This window comes from Rhinolophus sinicus, chromosome 16, assembly GCF_057876585.1.
Source record: "Rhinolophus sinicus isolate RSI-liver-muscle chromosome 16, RSI-T2T, whole genome shotgun sequence".
NCBI classification, from domain to species: Eukaryota; Metazoa; Chordata; class Mammalia; order Chiroptera; family Rhinolophidae; genus Rhinolophus; species Rhinolophus sinicus.
The window spans coordinates 191,208,678-191,230,916 of record NC_142516.1 but is presented as its reverse complement, the minus strand read 5'-3'; the positions used below and the strand labels follow the sequence as shown (position 1 = coordinate 191,230,916).

Sequence of the window (22,239 nt, the reverse complement as noted above, 5' to 3'; positions counted from 1 at the left end):
CACAGCCCGTGGGACCGCGTGGCGACAGCCCGTTCGCGAGGTCCCCGCGCACAGGTAGCGCACAGGGCGCGGCGCCCCAACGTGCCCGGGGGCTGACAAGCGGGGGGGACACGGCCCCTGGGACGTGAGCTCAGGCTCGGCGGCCGTGGGGAGGGCCCGCGGGACCACAGAGCTGCAGGCCGAGCTGCTGCCTAAGACGGGGCAGTTCCTTGCGAGAGGGCCAGCCCTTCTGTCACCCAGCGTTGTCCCGGGCCCACTAATCAATGACAGCTTTGTGTCAAGCCAGTGGGTGTCAGATCTTTCACGAAGGAGGTGCCGGTGTCGTTCTCGAAATGCCCACGTGGTGGCAGCACCCAAGCCAGGAGGAAACCGCTTGCCAACGTGGGACCTTTTCCCCAGGAGGATGCGGGCCACCCATCTGAGTGAGCCGACCTTGCGGTGTGTGTGTTCCTACAAGTGCTATTTGCAGAAAAAGGCATTATTTGAAACACCAACGCAAAGGCAGAAAGGCATATTATAAAGCCCTTTATAAAATTTAAAATGTTTCTACTGGATTTATAGGTATTTTCCAGAACAACTTAGAAGTCTCCACGTCCGTGTAGCTACTGACAGAGGCAGCAGGAGAATTCTAGCCGCATTGACAATTCAAACAGATCAAAGGGGAGCTAAACTACCGACAAAAACCTGCCTTTCTTGTTGGTTTATAGTTTACTACCTAAAGCACAAAACTGTGAACATCAGTAGATGACACGAAAAACTAGACACAAACCCTAAGTATGGATTTTGTGCATATTACACCTGCAAACAGATCTATGGCATCCTGCTCACAGCACAAAACGTACACTATGTTTCTAAATGTTGAACGGAGAGCACGTTTCCTACAGAGAACAGAGCGGCGGGCAGCACACACTGGGCGGCCCATCGTCCCGGGTGTTAACACTCGGCTGACCTGCTTCGGACCTTTTTAAAACACACCTTCCAGATACAGTCACTCCCCCCGCCCCACTTACTCTTGTTCTTGCTCTCACCCCACGCTCTGAAATTGCAGCGCACTGTTTCCATTTATACTTTTACAATTTTCCCGTGCGTGGCTGTGCATGTGTCTCTTCAAACAATATACAGTATTTTGTGTGTTTAACAAAACGACGTAACCGATGTCATTTTGCCCTGCGCGTGCTTGTGTCATTTTCAAGTTACTTTTTGTATTTAGCATCATGCAGAACTCCTCATACTGAAGACATGGGCTTTGTTAATTCACTTGAGAAGCGTGAGTCAGCGCTTCAGTTTCTGGTCCTCTGCTAAGAGCCACTTCCTACGCTCAGGATGACACATGGAGCTGCAGGAGACACCTCGGTGGGCTCATCCTAGGGTCTCTAGGCTCCAAGAGAGAAACGGCTGAGCTGGTCTCCCAGGTGACTGTGACTACTCACCATGTCACAACAGCACAGAAAAGTGCCTTTGTTTCGTCAGTTATCTACCAGTATCCGATAGTGCCACAGTTCAGTCGTCGTGAGAAGAGAAAAATGGTGTGGAATGGTACATTGTTTAAATTGCATTTTCCTATTTGTGAGGTCGGACATCTTTTTACATCTCTGAGGCATCCACCCCTTCAGAATAGTTCAACAGTCCAACAAATATTTACAAGCACTGACTGTGTGCCAGGCCTGCTGGGGGCCTTTGGGTCCATCAGTGAACTAAGCAAAGAACCTGTGATCAGGGAGCTCACGTGGCAATGGGAGGACACAGCATGAGCCACCAGCATAATAACCAACTAGACGACGTATGCGAGTAGGAGGGAAATGCAACTGAAGAAAAGAAGCAGCAGAGTGGAATAGAGCACAGGCTGGGCCGAGACTGGGGTGGGGGGAGATTTAAGTATCAGATGGGTGGTGAGGCCTAACCATGTGGACAAGGGGAGGTCTGACAGACTTGAGGAGGTGGCAAGTTTGTTACACTCCGTCAGGACCAGTGTACCTGGGGAAGAAGGGATGGCACGGAGACCTCAGAGCTGAGATCCAAGAACTAAAGGGTGATGGGGGTGGGTGCCTGGGGAGGAGGAGAAACACACTTTGAAGGAGATTTTAAAGATGGCTTTAGGCTGGGTGATATACGAATGTGTCATTTTTAGTGAAGCAGTTATCTCACCGACTATTTAAAAACAAGCAAACGACCCTGCTTTTTGCGCTGAGAACAGACCACAGAGGGGAATGTGGGATCGGGAATTGCTGCTTGAGTGACGCAGGCGGGAGATGGGCAGAAACACGCTGGGCCGGTCCTGAAGGCAGAGAAAGCCGGACTGGGGGAGGGCCTGCGAGAGAGAGGACGGAAGGTACTTGGCAGTTTTTGCCTAAGAAATTGGGAAGGTGTGGTTGTCATCAGCTGAGTGACAAAGGTGCTGGTGAAAATGTCTGACACGGGAAGACCGAAGCTTGTTTGGGACCCATGGAGTGAAGACGTCCACACTGGACATTGAGCAGAGGCAGGTGCTCACGCAGATGGAGGATTCTGAAGAGAAGTCTGGGTGGAAATAAGCAACGTGAGTGTCTTCGGCAAAGAAATGGTTTTTAAACTCCTGGACTCGATGAGCCATTCAATGTTTGGGTGGCAAAGAGCAGAGGACCACGGACTCTGAACGACCTGATCACCTACGTCTGCCGGCTTTGGACTGAGCTGATCATCTTTCATTATTGATTTCAGTTTATACTTTAGTCTCGCTGAAAGAGTCTGTTGCACAACCATTATCATTTTAAGAAAAATCTGCTACTTACTATGCCAGGAGGGTTTCTGTTGTACTATATTGTTGATCAGGAAATATATTAAATTCTATTGTTATTTTTTTCTCTATTTTGATGATCATGTTGTTACTTTTTTCTTAATATATAAATGGGATGAATCACAGAGTTCAGCTCTTAATTTTGATTTCTTAAACTTTACTTATCTTTTGACAAGTAATTTCAGCCTCATTTAACGAATTAGACCATTTTCTTATGTTTTTCTTAGGACTGGAAGATTTTTTCCAACATATTCGTATAATATATTATTTAATATAATATTGCATTACAATTATATTATAATATACATTGTATTATATTATCTTCAATTTTCTATGAAAAAGACAATCTATTGTATGGATGTATCTCTATTTTCATTTCTAATATCAATTATTTGAGCCACCCATATTTTATCTTAATAAATCATGTCAGTTATCTGTCAACTCAATGATATTTCTTTTAAGAATCAGCCTGTGGATTTTCAGTTGTCTGTGCTGTTTCTTTCACTTAATTTTGTTTTTTTTTACTATATGTGTTGTTTTTCTACTTCTACTTCTTCTAATTTACTCTGATACTATTTTTCAAACCCCATTAGGTGGAAGCTCCACTTGTTGATTTTCCAGTTATCTTCTTTTTCTAATACGTGTATTTATGGTTATAAATTTCCTATTAAGCTATGAATCCTGTCTTTTTTATTTTCAAACTGGAGGAGGTGTTTGTTACTGTCTAGCTGTAGGTTTCCATTTCTGTTCCATTGGGTCAGGATACAGAGTATAAAAGACAGCGACTGAATTCATTGACAGTCCTGGCACGTGGTCATGTTAGTACATTAATCTTTACTTGATCAGAATGTGCAGATTCTAACTGGAGGTTGTGTATCTCTTTTAAATAAGCTTAATGACTGCATGGTTCAAATCTTCTATGGACTTACTAACTTCTTATCTGTTTAATCTACGCATCATCAAAGTTGTAAGAAGTATGCTGTGCCATTTCCGATGTCTCTATATAATTTAGTCAGTTTTGCTTGTCTGTATTAAATATGTTGTTAGCTGGATACAAGCTACTATCGGTTGCATATTCCTGGTGGATACATACCCCTGAACAACATGTAGTAGTAGAGTTGTGTATGAGTAATAATTGCTAGTTGGTCCCCTGATACGGCACGATGGGTTGTTTGACTAGAACACTCCCAGTTGTTAGTGACTCTAGCACTTCCAAGATTCTTCCCTTTCAGTCGGTATTGTCAAGAAATGTTCTGTCAGGCTAAGTGTTACAGGCTGTATCTTAACACAGGGGCTTCCTTTTGGGGGGCTGTTTGCCTGATGTTCCTCTCAGGCTTTAGTGTCCTTTAGTTTTGTAGAACGTGCCAGAGAATGCACACTGACTTTTACTAATGCTACTCGAGACACACTAGGTCTGTTACATGCAAAATCCACGTTATCGATTCTCTACATTAGAATTAGAGGGAGGGGACACTTCTTGTAACCATTACTGTAGAATTATTTCACTTTTATACTGTGTGTATGAAGTGCTTTGATAAAAATATAAACTAATGAATAAAGAAAGAAAAAGAGAAATTAAGTGATTATCATGTATAAATTAGTGGTGATATACTTTAAATAACATATAAAATGGTTTTCTAGAAAATAAAAACTACCAAAATTGACAAGGAGATCAATATAGACTAATACACAGAAATATACATCTTACATTTATCAAAATATTTCAAAATTGGTGAAAAATTAAAAAACAAAATAAATGTTCAACAGCAGAGAAATGAAAAGCTCAGTAAATACTGATGATAAGAGATGTCTACAAGTATTACTAAGTGAAGAAAACAATTAGAAAACACTATGTTTTTTATTAGGTTGGTGCAAAAGTAACTGCAGTTGAAAAGGTTAAAAATAATTGCAAAAATCGCCATTACTTTTGCACCAACCTAATATTTACCTCATATAAAGATTTTAATTTACTAATTCCAATAATTTTCCTATAATTTTTTTGGAATTTTTATAAATTAAAATGGTAAAATTATTTTTTTTCCTATAATTAAACTATATTTATTGAAATAAAAATATTTACAAGTTTAGTTTCTTTGATTGCGAATGAGACAATGAGGCCCGTGATCACCACTTATAATCATTATTATCCTGGAGGTCGTTGCCACTGTAACAATACAAGAGAAAGCCTTAAGCTTTGGAAAGAAAGGAAGTAAATCTCTTATTCTAGTCAACATTATTGTACACATAGAAATAAATTAAAAATGTACAAACTCTTAGAATTAATAGCTATTTATTTATAGAAGATAAATATAAACTACAATTCATTTTCAGAGCTACAAATAGAAAATGAAATAAAAAAATATCTACATCAGCATCAAAATGCATGTTATAGCTAGAAATAATTCTAAGCTAGGAAAGACTTCTTCCCAGAAAACTATAATTTATTACTGATTATATAGCAGCTAAATGAATGGAACACTGTACTGTGCCGGGATCAGGAAATGCATTGTAAATGATGTCAGTTTTCCCTAAATTGATCTATTGATATAATGTGATTCCCACAGAAGTCCTAGCAATTCATTTTGTAGAAAGTAGCCAGTGTTTGTAAAATTCATGTGGAAATGCAAAAGGTCAAGCATAGTCATGGCAATCATTAGAAAAAAAGAACAAAGCTAGAGAATTATTACATCATATATCGAGACTTAAAAAGTAATTAAGGTGGAAAGGTACTGCACTGAATAGACAAACACATCAATGGAATTAAGTTCAGGAACAGACTGACATATACGATTACCGGGTTTATGACAGAGGTCGCACTGCAGAACAATGAAGAAAGACTGACTTTTTAAGAAATGGCCAATTGAATGTCACTAGGGCCAGGAAATTACTTGAATCTTCCTCATACCGTACACAACAATTAATTCCAGATGGACTGGAGACACGAATGTGGAAGGCAAAAATAAATCTTCTATAAGAAAACCTAAGAGAATAGTTTCAAAGTGTTGGGGAGACAGGGTTACTTAATCTGGACACAGAAACAATAAGAGTGATCCCAACACAACATTTGATAAAACAGAATTTAAATGCAGATAAGAAACCCACTAACCATAAAAGGAAAATGAGTCTAAATGAATTCAACTCACTGAAATTAAGAATCTGTGCTTATCAAAAGACATCATTATGAAACGAAAAAGACTGACCATAGAGTATAAGAATATAATCAACAAAATGTTGCATTCAGGGAGCATAAAAGACAGACATTCCAGTACAGAAAGAAAGGGGGGGCAAAAGTCTTCAACTGTCAGATCATGAAAGCGTGCAGGCCCAAGGCCAATAAACATACACAAAAGTGATGGCCTTGACCAGTCATCAGGTAAATTCAAATTAAAACTACTATAATCCCACTAGAATGGCTAAAATGGAAAAGAAAGTTAATGCCACGTGTAATTGGAAGGGAGAGTACCTGGAAATCAACTACCTGTAATGGGAATGGAGCCATTAATAGATATTGTCACTTTGGAAAACTGTTTGACAGTATCTAACAGAGTTGAATGTAGAATTCACCATTACCCAGCAATTCTAGTCCTAGGTATAAAACCTAGGAAAACCACACATACATTCACCAAATACTACATGAAAGCATATCCAACACACCACCATTTGCGGTAACCCCCACTGGATTTAAAAAGTCCACATGCCCATCAACACCCAGAAATGGAAAAATATTCCATGTTCATTAATTGGAAGAATCAACATAGTTAAAATGGCCATATTACCCAAAGCAATATACAGAGTCAATGCAATCCCCATCAAAATGCAAAAGAATGAAACTGGACTGTTACCTGTCACCATGTACCAAAATTAACTCAAAATGAATCAAAGACCTAAACATAAGACCTGAAACAATAAACTGCATAGAAGAAAGCATAGGTACTAAAGTTATGGACCTTGGGTTCAAAGAGCATTTTATGAATTTGATCTCAAAAGCAAAGGAAGTAAAAGCAAAAATAAATGAATGGGACTATATCAAACTAAAAAGCTTCTGCACAGCCAAAGAAACTATTGACCAAAAAAAGAGGCAACAAACTAAATGGGAGAAGATATTTGTAAACAATGCCTCCAATAAGGGACTAATATCCAAAATATAAAAGATACTCATATAACTCAACAACAAAAAAACAAACAATCCAATTAAAAAATGGACAGAGGACCTCAACAGATGTGTCTCTCAAGAAGACATACATATAGGCCACCAAACTCTGTAACCTAGAAGAAATGGACAAGTTCTTAGAAACATACAGCCTTCCTAGGCTGAATCATGAAGAACTGGAAAATCTAAATAGACCGATCACCAGTAAGGAAATTGAATCAGTCATCTAAAACCTTCCCAAAAGCAAAAGTCCAGGAGCAGATGGCTTCACTACTGAATTCTACCAAACCTTCAAAGAGGATCTAATACCTGTCCTACTCAAAGTCTTCCAAAAAATTGAAGAAGAGACAATACTGCCCAATTCATTTTATGAGGCCAACATTACCCTGACACCAAAACCTGGTAAGAATAACACAAAAAGAGAAAACTACAGACGAATATCTCTGATGAATACAGATGCAAAAATCCTAAACAAAACTCTAGCAAATTGAATGCAACAATACATTAAAAGATTATTCATCATGACCAAGTGGGGTTCATCCCAGGGGCACAAGGATAGTTCAACATACACAAATCCATCAATGTGATACATCACATAAACAAAATAAAGGACAAAAATCATATGATTATATCAATTGATGCAGAAAAAGAGTTTGACAAGACACAACATCCATTTATGAATAAAACACCTAATAAAATGGGTATAGAAGGAAAATACCTTAACATAATAAAGGCCATATATGACAAGCCCTCTGCTAATCTCATAATTAATGGTGAAAAGCCGAAGCCCTTTGCTTTACATCCAGGAACACGACAGGACTGTCCCCTGTCACCTCTGCTTTTCAACATAGTGTTGGAAGTCCTCACCAGAGCACTCAGGCAAGAGAAAGAAATAAAAGGCATCCAAATTGGGAATAAAGTAGTTAAACTGTCACTCTTTGCAGATGACCTGATGCCATATATAGAAAACCCTAAAGACTCCACCAAAAAGCTATTAGAAACAGTAAACGAATACAGTAAAGTTGCTGGCTACAAAATCAACGTACAAAAGTCCACTGCATTCCTATATACTAACAATGAAATCTCAGAAAAAGAAATAAAAAAAATAACAAAGAAAACAATTCCTTTTGCAATTGCAACAAAAAGAATAAAATACCTAAGAATAAACTTAACCAAGGATGTGAAGGACCTATATGCTGAAAACTATAAGACATTTTTTAAAAGAAATTGAAGAAGACAGAAAAATACGGAAAGACATTCCATGCTCATGAATGAGAAGAATCAACAAAGTTAAAATGGCCATATTACCCAAAGCAATATAGACTTAACACGTTGCGTACGGATCACGAGAATCTTCACGAGGGATTTAAACCCCGCCGTACGCAATGTGTTAATGCAATCCCCATCAAAATCCCAATGGCATTTTTTTAAGAAATAGAACAAAAAATCATCAGATTTGTTTGGAACCACAAAAGACCCCAAATAGCCAAAGCAATCTTAAGAAAAAAGAACAATACTGGAAGTATCACACTCCCTGACTTTAGCTTGTACTACAGGGCTACAATAATCAAAACAGCATGGTATTGGCAGAAAAACAGACACACAGACCAATGGAATAGAACTGAGAACCCAGAAATATATCCCCATAAATATGGACAGATAATTTTTGACAAAAAAGCAAAAAACATACAATGGAGAAAAGACAGCCTCTTCAATACATGGTGCTGGGAGAATTGGATAGCCACGTGCAAAAGAATGAAACTGGACTGCTATCTGTCACCATGTACCAAAATTAATTCAAAATAGATCAAAGACCTAAGCATAAGACCTGAAACAATAAACTACATAGAAGAAAACATAGGTACTAAACTTATGAACCTTGGGTTCAAAGAGCATTTTATGAATTTGACTCCAAAGGTAATGGAAGTAAAAGCTAAAAGAAATGAATGGGACTATGTCAAACTTAAAAGCTTCTGCACAGCAAAAGAAACCATCGACAAAATAAAGAGGCAACCAACTGAATGGGAGAAGATTTTTGCAAACAGTGCCTCCGGTAAGGGGCTAATATCCAAATATACAAGGAACTCATACAACTCAACAACAACAACAACAAAAAACACACACAACCCAATTGAAAAATGGGCAGAGGACCTGAAGAGACATTTTTCCACAGAGGACATACAAATGGCAAATAGACATATGAAAAATGCTCAACATCACTAATCATCAGAGAAATGCAAATAAAAACCACAATGAGATATCACCTCACCCCAGTCAGAATGGCCATCATCAACAAGACAAATAGTAACAAGTGTTGGAGAGGCTGTGGAGACAAAGGAACCCTCATACACTGTTGGTGGGAATGCAGACTGGTGCAGCCGTTATGGAAGGCGGTGTGGAGGTTCCTCAAAAAATTACGAATAGAATTACCGTATGATCCAGCAATCCCTCTCCTGGGTATCTACCCAAAAAATCTGAAAACATTTATCCATAAAGACACGTGTGCTCCAATGTTCATTGCAGCTTTGTTTACGGTGGCCAAGACATGGAAACAACCATAATGTCCTTCGATAGATGAATGGATAAAGAAGTTGTGGTATATATACACAATGGAATACTATTCGGCGGTAAGAAAAGATGATATAGGAACATTTGTGACAACATGGATGGATCTTGAGAGTATGATGCTGAGCGAAATAAGTCAGACAGAAAAAGCAGAGAACCATATGATTTCACTGATATGTGGTATATAAACCAAAAACAACAAAAGAACAAGACAAACAAATGAAGGAAAAAAAACTCATAGACACAGACAACAGTTTAGTGGTTACCAGAGGGTAAGGGGGGAGGGAGGTTCTAGAAGAGGGTAAACGGGGTCTAATATATGGTGATGGAAGGAGCACTGACTCTGGGTGGTGAACACACAATGTGAGATACAGATAATATATTACACAATTGTACACCTGAAATCTATGTAATTTTACTAACCAATGTCACCCAATAAATTTAATATAACTAAATGAAAAGAACCCCAAATTTCAAGCTCTCATATTTTCTTCTTCAATTCAACAGACAGTAAATAAGCAAATTCACTTCTCTTCCAAGAAATACCTTTTTAAGATGTCTACATATGCATTCATTTCATAGCCATATAAAATTAGTATTTTTAATGAAGACAACTGAGCCTGCTCCCTAGAGTGTGGGGGTCAGATGGAAGGCCTAGTGAACACCATGGAGGGACAGGGGGTCGCAGGTGCTACGTGGAGCTGCAGAGGTTCAGGTCACCGACGGGAAGGTCCCATGAGTGTGGGAGGGACAGCAGCTGCGGATGCTAAGAGGTTTGCCCGGATCTCCGATCAGGTGGTGACATCACACAGGTAATCACTATAGAAGGAAGGCAGCTGTAGGATGGAAACATTGAGTCCGGAAAGTAAAACAGGTCATTTTTAGACAGGATAATAAGAATGACATTTTTGTTGAGGGGCTGACATTTTAACTGAGTCCTAGTGGATGTGAGGCCACACACATAAATGGGTGAGCCCAGGTCGAGAGAGAGACAGCTGGACGGGCAGGTCGGGACCAGAGATGACCAGTGCCTTGTTTGTGCTGACACAGACACCCACGGGAGAGGCTGAAGACAGGTGTGCCAGAGGGCACCGCGAGCCAGGTCACCAGAGGCTTCAGGGCCGGCTACGGGGCTGCCGTTCGCCCCCAGTGGGGGTCTGCCGAGCCTGAGGAAGGCCAAGGATGGATCTGGAAAGGTCTGCTGGAGAAGATTAAAGTAAGAGGAGAGTGACGTGAAGTGAGACTGGGAATGGCAGATGAGAAGAGAGGAGAGAGAAACGAGTGGAGGAGGCCTGGGATTTACACACAACCGGCTTTTTCTCAGTGCCTATTACACAGAAATTGAATGCAATCAACCATAAGAATACTGTGAGATGTGGCATAATGCCTTGATTCTTTCTTTTTAATTAGGGAAACTACTGGGTATTGGGGAAGGAGAAATAGGAAGATCTAATACTGCAAGTTAAAACCTCCAGCCACCCGGAGAAACGGACATTAGCAGAAACAGGGAGGGAGGGAGGAGGAACAGGACGGGCAGGACGACAGCAGTGACAGTGATGAAGCCGAGCTGTCTGGGGTATGTGTGAGGAGTCTGTGTGCGTGGGACACACGTGTGCCCGCGTCCCCACTCTCAGCTGTGTCCCCTGTAATTCCACGTATGCACCGTTCAATCTTTCTTCCAGTGTTATCACTTTTCATTCTTATTCTGTGTTCATCTTTGTGGCTGATTCCCTTTCCGATCTTCCACTTTTGTAAAAGGTCGACTAGGTTCACCCCCGGGAGACAAGGAGACACACAGCGCCTCACTTTGCTGGCTGTGCAGGAACTAGGGGCGGGGCCCAGTGACCCGTGACCCACAGGCTGTAGGAGCCCACACGTGACCAGTTCCTGACCCATGTGCATGTGTGATTGGTGCAGTGACTTGGGAACTGAAGAGCAAAGAGAGGTCTGTCCTTCCTGCGGCTCCTCAGTTAATCTGCATGGTCACGGGGGCACCGGTGTTATTCACTAAAACCACGGAGACTGACACTGTGTGGACCAGCGTCTCGCGGAGTGAGGGGCGCCCGCAGCTTCGGTCCCCGCACTTGTCCTCAGGGGCTGGCAAGGGGCACTAGAGCGAGTGGCGGTGCCCAGGGCCCTGCAGGGCAGCCGTGCACAGCGGGCACATGCACGTGCAGCAGCTCCTGTCCCCTGACGGCAGACACGTTCTTGACCTGTTTTTCGTCATCTCACCTACAAGAAGACAGGAGGTACCCGCTTTGGTCTTTACAGGAGAGGACGAAGGTGAGCTGCTGGGACACCTGGCTCACGCCCTCCTGCGATGCCAGCCGACGGCTCCCGGCCCTGCTCCTGCTCAGCACGCTCACCACGGCTCCACACAGGGCCGGAGACCAGTGTCCCGCGAAGGAAGGTCGCCTGCCTCTCGTTTTCCTCCTGAGTCTGTTTCTTACAGGGATCTTGATGTCGGGCCAAGAAGAAATTAAAACATTCCTAGATCTCCAAGCCCGATCCCACCTTAGTCTCTCTACAGCCCAGCGCAGCTGGAAAACAAATTCCGAGGGAGTCGAGCACCAGTAGTAAACGTGTCGCCAAGTCTGCGAGGGGCAGTTGTGAACATCTCGGTAATTTTTCACACGCCTCTCATGTTTTTAATACAGCACGAGCTCTTCTAAAAGAATCCACCTCAACCATATCTGCAAATGCAATTTCCTGACAACAATTAGAACAGAAATACTTTCCAAGTACGTTTTCCAGACAACTGCACTTGTAGAAAAGCAATTGAAACCGAGGTCCAGCACACACGTGCGATATGCACCACGCACCCTTACTGCTGCGGCTGAGGATGTTCACACGCCCTCACCTTTATGACGTGAACACAGCTGTGCTCAGTCCTGAGCTACACTGCGTCTCGCAGAGAAATGCTGACGTGTGACTCTTAAGTGGCTGCATTTATGGCATCAGACTTTTAATTAAGTTCTGCTCAGGTCTATAGGGTAACATTACAAACCTCTCCCAGACCCCCGTGCGCTCCAACAACAACGGCTTGGGGTCTGCTCCTGCCCCCAGCGAAAAGTTACAATGGGCCGCGAGGAGAAATGGGCCCCAGTGAAATCCGCCCGCCCGTGACCGTGACCACTTGTGTTGAAAGCATCCCCTTCGCAGTTTCCGAGGCCCTGTGCTCATTCATCTTTCCTGAGTAAAAACCATTTACAGTAAAACATGATCGTACGAATGGATGATAATGAATTCTGTTTATGTGAAGTTTTAATACTCGCATTAATCCCCGGACTCACCATCACATGGCTGACCTGCCGCATTTCCAAGTGAACAGTGTAGAGACCCTACTAACTGCTACCAATGAATAGCAAAGGTTCAGTCAACTCGCCGACAAAGAGCAAAGCTAAGAGCAGACCCTATTTTTCAGACGACTAGTACCATCTTAAGCCTAAAATTACGTATTTTGTGCTTTTAAGTATGTTATTTTCCAAACTGCTACACCAAAAAATAGTGTACGTTTTCTTACTGAGGAGAAATCACCAGAAACATTTTGAGGTGAAGCTGAACAACAATTGAGAAAATTAGTCATCACACTGATGAGTTCCTTAACTTTCATACCAGAAAGGACTTGACGTCTTACATAGAAAGGCCTGTTGACCAATTTGGTCAGGGAAATTCTCATTTGAAAGACATGTAAGAGAAGCAGAAAACTCCAGAGCAGGAAATTGGGGTGCGTGCAATGTCCCTTCTTCCTAGGATGTTAATGGTTAAATAGCAGTCAGTTCACGACAAAAGTTATGCGTTTTTATGACTTCCACACATTCTTTGTTAATCTCTTTTCTTACTGGAATGTCAGTTAGTACTGGTTTCACCTGCAAAGAAGGCCTCTCACCGGGTCTGGTCTGCACTTAGGACACTGCTCATTCTAATTCTCAGGAAACAAATCACAAGGGGACTTGGGAGAGATACAAAAATTTGAAATCCTCCCGAAAGAAAACAGATCCTGTTTCATGAATCCTAGATGCTTCTTAGGATTTTTCAAAATCAGAACCAGTGTAATAATGGCTTTCCTATGATTCAGATCAGCCTTCAAAGTTAAGAACTAATATTCTTTTCATTTAGTTCAATGGAAAAGTGCTGCACTGATTTTCACAAAGAATGCAGAATCCTAAGTTTTGTTACATGAATATGCCTTAGTTTTCTCCCAATAGATCACTAATTATCTAACTGATGTTTATCTTGACGGATGTCACACAATTGACCTGAGACAGCAGGTGACGTCACAGGAGGACCAGAGCACCTCCTGTCACTCCACCATCCCACTGTATTTACTAAGTTATAAGATTGCAGTGTGATGAGTCCGTATCTGTTTAACAAAGGCCCTAAGTTCCCTTTGTGCATAAAGACAAAAATCACCACTTTATGGACATGCCATCCACCCACTCGCCCCAGGAAGAGGCTTTCACCTCTCGCTCTCTTTCAACTTCAGGCATTTAAAGGAGCTGGTGGACAGATTCATTCAGTCTCCCGTGGGCACAATCACACACGGGGTGGAGAGAAGGGTCCCAGACACGTGGATTAAGGCTGCTGGGGGGATGGGAAGGATTTAAAAAAATGAATTTTTATGATAGATTGAAGAACTACTACAATGAAAGACAAAAGTTGTTAGGAGAAAAGGGACTTTAAGAAGTGTTTCTGGGAACTGTATGTTCTCTTCCTGCTCATCAAGAACTCTAATTAAAGAAAAAGTTACTCTGAAATTTTGTTTTGCTTTGTGTGCTGTGCTTTTGGACACAGCCTTCCAGTCAGAACATGGAGAACTGACTTGAAAAACATTACTTTTTGTTGGTTTACTCACTGACTTAACAAACTTACCACAACCACTTAGAACTATTAATTGGAAAAGAACACTTTCTCTTAAAATGTGTGCACAACTTTCTGCAATTTTTAAAGATTTCCTTTTGAATGTGTGACTTTAGATTAGAATACGATCTTGGTCTGCCACACTTACTTTGGTGTTTTACGGACTGACAAGGTGGCCCTCCCCTCCCTGCACGGAAGCCTGTGGGCTGTGACTTCCCGCCTCTTCCCATTAAGGAGTAGAGTGTATTTCTGCAAACCTTAGCTAGCCCAGGAGCATTGCTGTGGCATACAGCACATTCACAAGTGTAACGCAAGCAGGAAGTCTGGAAAGCTTGTCATGCCTCACTGCTAGGAATATTCCCCCATGACCCGGCTGCAGAAGGAACTGAACCCTGGTGGAGAGGCCCCTGCAGAGCTCGCCCACACACCTGAGGGAGGCCATTCTGGATGCCCCGCCTCCCCGCCCACACACCTGAGGGAGGCCCGCCTGGATGCCCCGCCTCCCCGCCCACACACCTGAGGGAGGCCCGCCTGGACGCCCCGCCTCCCCGCCCACACACCTGAGGGAGGCCCGCCTGGATGCCCCGCCTCCCCGCCCACACACCTGAGGGAGGCCCGCCTGGACGCCCCGCCTTCCCGCCCATACACCTGAGGGAGGCCCGCCTGGACGCCCCGCCTTCCCGCCCATACACCTGAGGGAGGCCATTCTGGATGCCCCGCCTCCCCGCCCACACACCTGAGGGAGGCCCGCCTGGATGCCCCGCCTCCCCGCCCACACACCTGAGGGAGGCCGACCTAGACCGCCCCTCTGAGCTCGCAGGGATCACAAATGCCCAGGGAACCCACAAAGTCGTAAGCGCAGAAATAATCATCTTTAAGCAACAAAGTTTGGGAGGCCCGTTTGTTAGGCACAAAAGCTAACTGGGACACCTTCTTTCTTTCCCTTTCTTATCAATGGCTTGACACAGGTGGTCAGAGGCATAGAAAAGCAGGCAGGTGAGGCAGCGGCAAAGGGGCCCACACCGGCATAGTGTCCTCTGAAGCTCAGCTCAGCAAGTACAATGTGAGCACAGATCATGAGAGACGACCACTACGGCCGCAACAACAGCAGACGTGCCCGTCTGCAGATCTCTGCACCCAAATAAAACCAGTACCTGATGGTCTTCCCTGGGTCGGCCTCTATGATCCAGGTGCAGTGCAGGTTGTTGTCATAGGGAGCTGGGTAGCCAGGGGACAAGAGGCGCCCTGAGGTGGCTGCGTGGATTTGACCCCCACACTCCGCTGTAAGAGACACAAAAACACGGGGTCACTCGAGGGGTCACAGGCTGTCATCTGGCCACACTTAAAAACGAGTCCCGTCATGTCTATGGCCTGTGCACAGGAAAACGATCATACTCATCCCTCCGCCTTGGCCCTTTTCTCTCCTTTCCTTGTCCGAGCATGAGGTTGAGAGGACACAGCAAGGAAACACTCGTGTTATAATTCTGGTAACTCTCTGGGAATACTCGCAACACACCAGCCTGGGAAATCCGCCCTCACGCCTACGACGACCCACACGGAGGTGGGCAGTAGCAGCTGACCTGTGCCCGCACTGGAAGCACAGGGAAGAACCCTCGGGGCTCACGGGCCAGGCGCTGACCCCAGGGACGCGCCCCCACTCACCCACGCAGGACGGCACGGGCTTGTCCCACACTCTGCGGTCCCCACTGAGGCACGTCAGGATGCTGCTGCCGTGCATGCTGTAGCCAGGGTTGCAGCTGTACAGGACCGTCGTGTCAGTGAAGTGGCCTCCGTCTCGGACCCTGTAGCCATAGCTGGGGATGCCCGGGTCCTCGCATTTCACTAGGTCAAAACCTGTGAGAAGGAGGGGACAGCAGGAGTACAGGTGAAAGCAGAATGGATTCTGGGGTGCAAATACAGGGAAAGAGCCTGGATTGTCGTGTCTCCCCTGCTGTGTGGAAAGGAGAAGCCATTAGTGGATACAAAACAGGGGAGTAAGTGTGGGTCTTGATCACCAGGTTTTGTTAACCATTTGGTGTTTCTTGAGGTCTGGTCACTTCAGTTGTTCCTCTCATATTTATTTACTTATCAGGACAACATTTTTCCAGAGTGCCAAGGTATCATCTACTCCCTGTGCCTCCAGCCGGCATGCTGGATTCTCTAGAAAGCCTCAGAGCCTTCTCTGAGTGGGACTGTCAGCCTTTGCAGCGTCCACGTCTCCTGTCACGTCCAGAACCTTCCAGAAGGAGGGGGCACCCATCCCGGCCACCACGGTGCCTTCCAGGGTCATTACTGACAGTGTTCACTGCAGGCCATCCTCAAGAGCCACCTGCTTCCCCAGAAACACCAAGATCTTCAGCTGGGCGGGGAATCAGAAAGTCGCTGCTGCTCCCTGGGGACAGGCCGCAGCCCACGGCCAGGAGCTGGCGAGGGGCTCCACGCAGCACCACTGCCCAGAAAGTGGCAGGACAGTGGCTTCATCATACCCAGGACTTACAGGCAAAGCAGTAGATGACAGTGCTGAGAGCTGAGTGCTGCTTCCACGGGAGGTGGTGCTTCGGGGCCGTCTGCGAAGACACCCCACAGTGACAAGTTGCTCTCCTGGTCACCACGCAAACTGACCGTTTTCACAATAGAGTTGGCACCTGAGGTACTACATGGGCTGTCTGCATTTATTTCCACCTAACTTCATCCTTTTCTCAATATGAAATTAAGAAAGAATGTATGGTGCTTGCTAAGTCTGCTGGTCAAACTTGCAATTTGAGATGCCTTCCATTGAGGGAAATATATCCTTAAATTCTGAATAGCATTGTACCCTGACGGTCTCTATCTCCTCACCACTGAGTTTTACAGCTTTGCACAGGACAGAGGAGTTCAAAAAAGGAGTCAACGTCTGATAACTTCCACACAGAGGCAAAGAAATTTTCCTTCTTTGGAGTTTTTATTTTTTTTATTTTTTTCCTATACAGTGACTGTGTTTACCGACTGCGCCTTTATGATGACTGACTTATTTAAGAAACACAAAGAATTGTAACTCAGGGTACCAGCAGGGAGAGCGGAAGAGTGTGTCGATTCTGGGGCAAACCAAAGGCCCACTTCCAATCCTCGCGCGGGAGATTAAGGCGAAGGGTCCCGGACACAGAGGGTCTTGGGCTCACGCAGACCCTGACCCTCTAGCAGTTCTCCGTGAGAGGTAACAACGTCAAACGCTAATGGGGTCACATATGCCCCCAGATGACAAGCCAGGCCACTGCCTGATGGAGGACAGGGACCAGGGACAGACACACTGACCAGCACCCATGGGCAGTCACAGCCGCTGTCCTGCTGGGAGTCACCCCCTGTGTGACCCGAGCTTCTGAGTTTTCAAGAAGCATCAGAAATCTGGATGTTTTGCGTTCACAAAAATGCTTATTGAATGAATAAATATTCTGAAAGGGGAGGTGTCGACAGCCTGAGGTGAGATCAATCCTTATGTATAAATAGCATTAAAAGAACAAGGTGTAGGGGATGCAGCCTTGATCAAGACTCAGAATGCGAAAGGCTGGCATATTTCATCTTCTGCTTTACAGGAAGCTGTGAAAACCACACACCTGCTGGGCCGGACAAAGAGCTCGTCAAGCTGACTTGTCCTAGACTTTCCATTCTGACAACAAATTCTTGCCCGGTTCTACAGAAGGGTTTTGTTATAAAAGATTTCCCTCGATGGAGAGTTACTCCTCTGCTGATCTTCCTGTGTGGCTTCTGCACGGTTTCATTAGCCTGCAGTCCTGAGCCCCACAGACGGCTTAGACATGAATGCTGTTATGTTATTCAGCAGATCCCCACCTCGGTGGCTTTTCAAGACGTCAGTCAAATCAGTTACCGAGATTTTAACATTCCCAAATTTACTGCTATTAAAGTTAATAGAAGGCACCACGAAAGAAAAAGGACAGATGGAAGTGGAAAGGGTAACTACTTGTCATAAATAACTTGCCTTAACTTGTCTGCAGGTCAAGATGTGGTTTAAAAAAAACAACTTTTGAGATTAAGTGATAGAAAAAGCAATAAAGCAGATTTTTCTCTAACACATTCAACCCAAATGAAGTTCAGTAGACATTTTTATTGATACATCTTTGCTTGCTCCCCCCTACCTTCCTCCAAAAAGATTTTAATGCAAGTTTGGGGGCAGAGAAAAATGTTTCTTCTAGGTAACTTTAACATGAAATGTACTGTTTTGTAAAAAGTCCCACATTTCATTCCTACATGCCTGAATCCTCTGGCCACCAATGTCATTACATGAAATACATTCTTCTTCCTTGATTGAAAGTTGAAAAGTATTTGCCTTTTGCAGAATTTTGTTTTCCAATTTTCAGTCCACTGATGAAAGCTTTGTCTGTGCAAAGCTCTCCCATGATTTAATAATCCATGCATCGTTACAGGTGGAATTACAGACATTTCTTCCTGGAGGAAGCAGTGAGAAAAACAAGGATCACTGCCATGAAAGGACGAGAGAAAGTTCTGCACAGCCCAGCATTTGTCCCCCGTTGTGCTCTGGGACACTCAGTCGATCCACACGCACAGGAGAAGCCCTGCTCCACGGACTGGGTGAGACTCATTTCAGCTGCGCTCACGTCGCTATGTCATTAAGGAGTAATGTGATCACTGTCTCCCCCAAATTTCAGCACTGCTTTTAAACACGGGTACAATAAGTTGCACTGATGTCTAGTAGCAGAATTCTGACATGACAATATGGAATTCTGTGATGCTGATTCAATGTCCATTTCAGGAAAGGACCCTCCTGGGGTTTACTAACAATATTTTCTTAAGATTTACATTTAGATCTACAAAGATATTCCTCTAAAGGAGAGGTATTTCCATTTTAATATGAATCTAAAAGACTTCAGAGTGATCAGTCTTAAGATTGCTAACGAGTAATGACTTTAAAACTATAGAGAAAATATCTGTTCTTGTGTCAAAGCCATGGGCCTGCAGAAAATCAGTGTACAGATATTGATTCTGTATTTTCTTCATGCCCTAGGACCTTTAAAAAGATTAGGTCGAGTTATTTTGGGTCAAAACATTATTAAGAGTTGCAATTGTTGCTTGACCGTGTTTAGTAATTCTATTTCTTTCTGTTTTTCAGTGATTTCTTAAGTTATATCAGCAGCACAGATGCTTTGAACAGTACGTCCTAGTCCAAACAAGCTGCAAACACCAGGTAGATGAAAATCACCGCTCCTTATCGTCTGCAGTAAGTGCCCGTTGCAATATTTTTAAGAATTAAGTCCTGGACCTCTTCGAAGTCGAACAAAATATTAGTGTTATAAGAGACTTCCACTAAGTCTCCAGTACTGGATTCATTCTTAGCTTCCGAATAAAGCACTTGTGTGTAAAAAGGAAGCTGCTCTGCACTGAGCCCTTCCTACACACCTGCGCCTGGAAACAGTCACGGGGGGGCTTCCTCCATCTAACGACTCACCACGAGGGACGTTCCTGCTCAGGCCAGCTTTGGGGAGACGCTGGCAAAAGCATGCCTGTCATTTATGAATCTCTGATCTCTTCTATGAACAACAGAACAAACTGCAAACATTCATACAAACCTATTATCTCATAACTTTACCTAAACTTACTTCAATTTGGAGAATGTACTTTTTTGGTAAACATCTCTTTAGAATCTAAGAAAGGTTGTTGAGTGCATAACAAACTATAAAATAACAGGCTTTCACATGTGCATTCAGCCAACAGAACCGTGACTACGTACATATTCTTTGTTAACTGCCTCCGTCTGCCGTCATTTGGAGAGAAACGCAGGCCGAGAGGAGGGCCCTGCTTACACTCGCTGTGTTACACACGAGAATCGAGTTCTCTCACAGTGAATCCCCTGAAATGTTTGACTGATTGATTCATGTTGTTAAACACAACTCTCATTATCAAGAATGAAATTCTGGGTGAAGTGTGGGTACGTGTTTCATTTTTAATCATTTCTTAAATTATATGTCTATGTTTACTACCTATAGCTGTCATTAGTTTCAAATTAATTTTTTGCAGCTACCTTTTCTTATTTAATCCATTTCTTTTTTCATATGTTGTTTTATAATTGCTGCCACTATTTGATGATTATGTGAGCAGCCCCCGTGGAAATACGAGGTCTGACAAGTTTGCGAACTCATCCTAGAAAAAGTGCTACATACCTCATTGCTGAATATCACTATAGTCTCCATCAAACTATTCCCCTTGGGAAGCTGTGCACCAATGCCAGCTCCTAGTCCACCCTTCAAAGCAATTTTGGAACTCTTTTTCTGGAACAGCCATCAGAGGTGTCATTGTATTACTTTGAAGTCCTGAATGTCATCAAAATGTCTTCCTTTCAATATTTCCTTTATCTTTAGGTAAAGAACAAAGTCATGGGGGGCCAGATTAGGTGACTAGGGAGGGTGTTCCAATACAGTTATTTGTTTACTGGCTAAAAACTCCCTCACAGACAGTGCCGTGTGAGCTGGTGCACTGTCGTGATGCAAGAGGCATGAATTGTTGGCAGAAAATTCAGCTCGTCTAACTTTTTCATGCAGCCTTTTCAGCACTTCCAAATAGTAAACTTGGTTAACTGTGTGTCCAGTTGGTACAAATTCATAATGAATAATCCCTCTGATATCAAAAAAGGTTAGCAACATCGTTGCAACAAGTTCACGAACTTAATTGTCACACCTCCTATTCAATTTCCCAGAAATAGCATTACCAACTGGACGATAACAATGTTTAAACAGAAAAAGGAGTTTCTGAATTCCAGAGTGAAACATCAAAAGCCTGTAAAAGTCCAGAATGAAGGTCAGGTAACCAAGAAGCCTAGTTGGGCTTCTACCAAAGCCTAGTTAGCTACATGGATAAGATAATATGTGTTTTTAAAATAATATGACAAATGCTACAGGATGGGTTCCTCTGCATGTTGAGAGAGGCGGAAACAGAAGCGGGCTTTGCGGAGGGGCACACTTGCAGCTGGTCTAGGGGGACAGCAGGCATTGGGGAGTCATGAAATCTGAGGGAGAACATCCGAGATACAGTCTTTCCCGATGGGCGGAAATTTGGAAGATGTGGAAGCACCCAGAGTGTCTCCAGGAGCACTGTGTGTGCTGGAGCTCGGCTCCGGCATGTGGACACTGCAGTGGATGGGGCAGGGGTCGAAGACGACAGGAAGGTCACGGGCAGGGCAGAAGGGCCAGCCTGCAGCCCCCGCGCGTCGCGTCGAGACCCACAGGGAGGAACCCAGGTGTCTATACAAGGCAATGACACAAACTTACTTGCATTTCAGAGCGCTAACCATTAAGTGGCGACATGGAGTATGGATGGAGTGAGGGAGCACATGAGGAAAAGGGGTCTGCAAAGACATTTACTTAGTGCTGAAAGGTGTGTGCAGCCGCGGGACACGGGCAAGTGGGTGAGGAAGGACCGTGGGTGCAGCACAGAGACACTTCCTCATGCACGTGGGCGCTGAGATGCGTGGAGCAGGAGGAAGGCAGGAAGAGGAGCGAAGACAAGAGAAGGAACGGAGCTGGACTTTGAGAAGCATGAGGGAGAAAGGAGAGCGTCAGCGTCATCAGGACATAACACTAATGTCGGCTACAGATCCAGGGCATTGATCCAGGAAAAGGAGAAAATCCTTCATGGGCACCTTCTACTATGAAGTAATTAAAGATACACATGCTTGGAACATTCAGGGGTACGGAACACGAAAGCATCAGCCTTACGGACCTTCCTGTCCAGCAGAGAAATCAGACATGGTAACAGTTTGTAACGGCATCAAGGCAATGGAAATAAAAAAAGCATCAGTAGCCACACAGTCACAACCAGTGCACGTTTCTTTTCTCCATTGGTCTTGGTTCATTTTCTATTAGCTTTTCCATTTTTTGTGTCAATC

The 22,239-nt window shown here is 43.8% G+C and overlaps 1 protein-coding gene across 2 annotated transcripts in view; it reads right to left on the bottom strand.

The window, feature by feature from the left end:
- CSMD1 (CUB and Sushi multiple domains 1) overlaps window positions 1-22,239 on the bottom strand; it is a 1,607,858-nt gene that overhangs the window by 235,509 nt on the left and 1,350,110 nt on the right. For both annotated transcript variants that reach the window (XM_074329288.2, XM_074329289.2), the window contains exons 24-25: window positions 16,011-16,202; window positions 15,503-15,629 (exon numbers count right to left, since the gene is read on the bottom strand). In XM_074329288.2, coding sequence (XP_074185389.2) covers window positions 15,503-15,629; window positions 16,011-16,202 — 319 coding nt within the window. The remainder of the gene's footprint in view (window positions 1-15,502; window positions 15,630-16,010; window positions 16,203-22,239) is intronic.